Raw genomic sequence first — 5,414 nt, 5'->3', positions numbered from 1 at the left:
TGTCCTACTCTAACTTATTGCACTAGTTCACTAGTGTAGCAACAGAAAACAAGCCTCTAGTTTCAAGAAGTGTGTAGTCAATCAACCTGCAGCTATTCCATAAAAGCTGCAAGTTGATTGACTACACATTTCTCGAAACTAGAACTTGGACCAAGTTCTAGCATCGTGGACACAGGCCTTTAGAGCTGACTTTTCATGGGCAGCAAACAGTAGCATTTTAATAAATTATTATTTTAGTAATTTACTAAGATTTATTAGTTAATTGATGAGTCGTGCTTACCCAAGTTGAATATAGCGCGTGCTGACACGCTCAGTTAGGCAATAGCGTGCGCCAATGACGGCAGCCCGCGTTTAATCTCCTCGACCAATCGAGCGAACGAAAAATAGCAAATTTATCTTGAAAATAAATTGTTACTTGTTCTTGTTGCAATTTCCCGTTAGCCGAAGTTTCTAGAAGCATTCTAGGTATAAAGGCAGGCTGAAAAACTCCACGACTGGCCACTCCGATATCTTCTGAGAGAGAAAAGTACGCGCGCGGTTTTTCGAGTCATTGGGCAATTCTTTATGTGTTATACCGTATAATTTGTGTCTTTTTCGTGCGTGGAATGTGAATCTGAAACTTAAGTAAAGAGTGAACTCTTTTGTTACATTGACACTTTTATTTCACACCGAGTCACGTTCTGCTTAATCCCGATACCATCAGAAAGAACAATTAATTACTGGGAGATTTATAAAGATGTGTGAACGAACAACAGCAACCGTCAGAAAAGTAAAAAGATATTTAAAGAAGATATTTATTTAAAAATATTTATATAAAAATATATTTTCATCACATGTACTTATTAATACTCTATAACTAACAACAACTAGTAATTTTGATAGATAGAATATTCGCAAATCTGTTTGCTTCGTATATTCGTAAAAAATAATTCTTACGACACGATAGTTCTCTAAAGTGTTCATACTTACACAATTTATCACACAGGAATGTGGTTAATTAATATTTCCATATAGGTGCCCGAAAAGAATTTGTACTTATATTTGAAAGATTATTATACTTTTATGCACTTGGCATTGGCATTGAAAATTGGAGGCGTTGGAATGCACTTCCTCTTTTCCTATTTCATAAATTCTCTCTTGTTCACTCGAACACAAAAGAACACTCCGACACCTCAGATTTGCAATACCGAACGCAGCTAATAAGTAAAGTACCTTCGTTGTTATCAAGTATTGCTCAATAAACAAATTACATGCAATCTGACAAATAATTAGCAGCAGATTTACTTACGTGATTTGAGAGATCTTTTATAGCTCATAAATTTCACAAACCAATTTTGAAAGTGTCTGTTACAAATTGTGTCGATAGAATGTCAGCGGAAATATGGCAGGATTCTGTTAACAGAATATAATAGCAGATTAACTGCAGAAACTGACAAAGAATCTGCAATTTTGTAAATATTTAAATACTTAGAAAACCGCAAAGTCTGCTCAGTTTCTGCAGTTAATTAATGAATAAAATTTTTAGAGATTATTTGAGGCCTAATCCTGAAGAAATTCCTACGTTAAAATTATTAAGAGAGGATAGAAAGAATTTCCCAAAATAAATATTTATTATTTTTCATTTTACTTTTTGTATTTCTTTTTTTTTTTACAAATTGAACCTAATACAATTTTATGTAAAATTTCCAGAAACTCCATTATCACGATGCTATTCGTGAATTCAGAATACAAGATAATATTTTAACAGGAAAAGAAGTACCAATAAATAAAGAACCTATTAATATATCCGAGGTACTACTTAAGACGTTAAAGAGCAAACCGAACTGCATCGGCCAGGTATTTCAACAAACGTATCTTTTGCGTTAAACATAAATCTGCGCTACTAATGCGAAACGGTTGTATCATTACTAATTTTCGGCATGCATAAAATGCTTTACATAAATAAGGATTTAAACATTCGATAAAACGTTTTGATTCTACAGATAGATACATGTTCGGGCAAACAAGACACTTATGCCGACATGAGTGAGCGTAGTATTAAATGCGCCCTTTGGTTACAGAAGCAAGGCATAAAACCTGGCGATATAATCGGTCTTTGCTGTGATAATGACATGGACGGAATAACAATTATATTGGGCACTATGTACATAAGCGCCATATCCAATCCTTGGGAATATGAATTGTCTCCAAGTATGTTTTTACATGTCCATATATCTATTATTTTTCTTGTAGTCGTATGTGGCTATAAAATCATGGGTAAAAATATAGATATGTAAATACATCTACTACATTTAAACAAACTTATAATCTGTATAAGTAAGTCACTGAAGCATATATTATTTACTTAGTTATTTACATTTGTTTAGTGACAGCACGATACTTTCTTTCATTAACATCACCGAAAATAATTTTTGCGATACCATCAGCGGTTCCGTGCTTAGAAGAAGCAGTGAAAGAGTTAAAAATAAATTTGAAAATAGTGGTATTCCATAAATTAAATGGATACGAATGCGTAGAAGATATCTTGAGAGGACACGATATTTGCGAGATCACCGAATTTAAATGCACGAAGATCAGCAGCCCGAGCGATGTTGCTCTTATCGCTCTCTCATCAGGTACAACGGGCATGCCAAAGGGTACCGAGATATCGCACTCGTCCTTATATAATTGCCTACATTCCGCAAAAGTCACGGAATTAGAAGGTCATACTTGTCTATGGACACCCACGTTCCGCTGGCACTATGGCGTCCAACTCGCATTCCATGCAATCTTAGCATATGCGACGAAAATTCTTTTACCTTGTAGTCTAGTACACAATGATGATGACGAAACAATGTGCAAATTAATCGAGAAATATCAAGTACGCTTTAACTCACACAAACGATTTCAAGTCTATTGTATAATTGACTTCACAGATGAATTAAATGAAAAATTAATGATCAATATTGCCCTTTGACTGTAAGGTAACGTGGTTGTGTACCGACCCAGGCATACTAACCCGACTCTCTAAGAGCGATCTACTGGAGAACTATCCATTGTTGACCTTAAAGGAAGTGATGAATACCGGTGCTCACTTCAAAAAGAAACATCATCTAGCCTTGGCAAAGAAATTACCTCATGCTTTTGTTACGAATACCTACGGTATAAGTCGATATAATTAAAAAATATTACATGACTATTATATTTCGTATCATTTTTCGACGAGTACTACAAATGTACTTTGCAGGAGCCACAGACTCAGGAGGCGATATAACCGTTGGGGTCAGAAACTGCAAAGCAGGATCTGCTGGTTTTGTAGCACCAAACGTCCAACTAAAAGTCTTTGACGTAGAAACTGGGAAAGCATTGGAAGCTAATCAAAATGGAGAACTGCGGTGTAAATTGCCTTGCGTAATGAATGGTTATTATAAGAGACCTGAAGAAACTAAACGAGCTTTTGATTCTGATGGTATGCAACTGATTTGAATATCAAACAATGGGCCGAAATAATCACTTAACAAAAACTGTAATATATAAATTACAAAGACATTGTAATGGAGGTTTAATCAAATACAGAAACGTGAAACATTTCAGGTTGGTTATGCACTGGTGACATAGGATATTATGATGATGACGGGAATGTTTTTATCGTCGATAGAATATCCGAGTTCCTTATTATTCATAGCCTTAATATTTCAACCGCAGAAATCGAGTATGTTTTAGAATTTCATCCAGCAATATCCCAAGTAGCGGTAATAGGAATACCTCACGAAATTGCGGGTGAATATCCAATGGCTGTCGTTTCCTGTATACCGGGTAAAACGGTAAAAATCACAAGACTGTTCATTTCAGGCAGAAACACGAACAAAAGATTAGCGTATTATACAAAATTCATATGTTTCATTACATTCATGAGATGAATGTTTCAATTATAGGCAACGGAGGAGGAGCTCCACGACTTAGTAGCGAAAAATCTGCCGGCACACTGCAAGCTTCAAGAAATTAAATTCCTCGACAAACTCCCGCGTACAGCTACAGGCAAAATTGCGAAAAAGCAACTGCGAGATATGTTCGCAAATTAAAATATGTCTGTACAGAGTGGCTCTTTTCTAGTTATCTGGAATACCTTCGAGCCCTTAAATTTAAGAAAAAAATATTTACAAATGAGAAATCGTTCCTTTCTAGCGCTGTATGAGAATAAAATAATTTTGTCATATGCAATTACATTCAATAAATACAGATATATCTATTGAACGTGATTGCTCACTAATATAAAAAATATTCTTCTTATTGGGCAGAGACGCGACAGATGCATCTACAAACCAAACATAAATCTTTAAATCTCTCCTAGAATATCTTTGAGCATAATAAAATACAGATTACATACATTTTGCAATTTATTATTTTTCACAATTGTCGAAATTTGTTCCCTAAGCTCTTGTAATTCTTGCTCTAACGCGAGCAATCGTACTTTGGATTTAAAACTACTGAATCATAAAACAATAATTAATAAATTATGTTTCTGTAGTGTAGCTTCAATGAATTAACACGAGAAGTCGCATGAAATCATGTGTTTGAAGTATTAGTTATGCAGTTTAGGTATAACTTAATTTATCTTTGTCTCTTTCCACCTGTTACTTTAGAAAGAGCAAACGTGAATTATACATTTTAAAATAAATAGATTTAATATAGTATAAACTAGTTTTTAAAGTAATGCGATAAAAAACTTACGAAATAAAAACGGAAACAAATTGATAACTGTTATTGAAATATATCAGATAAAGCTTGGCTTTAGATTATTTTTCCCCACTTTTGCTCAAATATTACCCAGACAGCACACATGTCTAAAAGGCGCCATAAAGATATCTTTAAGACACCTTTTAGACGTACATGTCTAAAATAATGGCGTCTTAAAGATGTCTTTTAGACATGTGTGCTGTCTGGGTACTTTCAGCAATATCAGATTAAATTTGATTAGATTTGAAATCGATGACAATCAATAACAAGAAACACAATATAAATCAAAAGAACGTTAGATCCTACTAGTTGAGCTTTTAAAAATCAGATATTGTATAAGACAGTTATCAATGCTAACATCATTGTAGCGTTTAGTTCCGGAAAGTGTATATGAATTGCTCTCAGCTAATAAAACTTACAGTTCCTTAAAAATATTTAACTTATTTCCGAAAAAAATCATATGTGCGCATAGTGAGAAAGTGCTATCTCATTTCCGATCTCTTTTTCTCCCAGACGCTAACCCACTCCATGTGTACACAAGTGGGAAAGATAACATAAAGTAATAAAAGACCTAATCACTCCGATTTTACTTCATATTGCGTACGACTGTGATTCGGCGATTACTAAAGTAGGCACAAAGAAGGAACAATTAATTATTACGAGATTTATAAAGATGTGCGAACGAACGATAGCAACCC

The 5,414-nt window shown here is 34.3% G+C and overlaps 1 protein-coding gene across 1 annotated transcript in view; it reads left to right on the top strand.

The window, feature by feature from the left end:
* The first annotated feature begins 6 nt into the window (after positions 1–6).
* The window catches only part of LOC105568371, an 11,200-nt gene continuing 5,792 nt past the window's right edge, over positions 7–5,414 (top strand). The window contains exons 1-9 of the mRNA XM_012024001.1: positions 7–769; positions 1,690–1,836; positions 1,983–2,190; positions 2,367–2,860; positions 2,964–3,141; positions 3,227–3,448; positions 3,574–3,803; positions 3,915–4,052; positions 5,273–5,412. Coding sequence (XP_011879391.1) covers positions 737–769; positions 1,690–1,836; positions 1,983–2,190; positions 2,367–2,860; positions 2,964–3,141; positions 3,227–3,448; positions 3,574–3,803; positions 3,915–4,052; positions 5,273–5,412 — 1,790 coding nt within the window. The 5' untranslated portion in view covers positions 7–736. The remainder of the gene's footprint in view (positions 770–1,689; positions 1,837–1,982; positions 2,191–2,366; positions 2,861–2,963; positions 3,142–3,226; positions 3,449–3,573; positions 3,804–3,914; positions 4,053–5,272; positions 5,413–5,414) is intronic.

Source organism: Vollenhovia emeryi, unplaced genomic scaffold (assembly GCF_000949405.1).
Source record: "Vollenhovia emeryi isolate VEMERY1.0 unplaced genomic scaffold, V.emery_V1.0 DF939130.1, whole genome shotgun sequence".
Taxonomy (NCBI): Eukaryota; Metazoa; Arthropoda; class Insecta; order Hymenoptera; family Formicidae; genus Vollenhovia; species Vollenhovia emeryi.
This window is presented reverse-complemented; position numbering and strand designations above follow the sequence as displayed.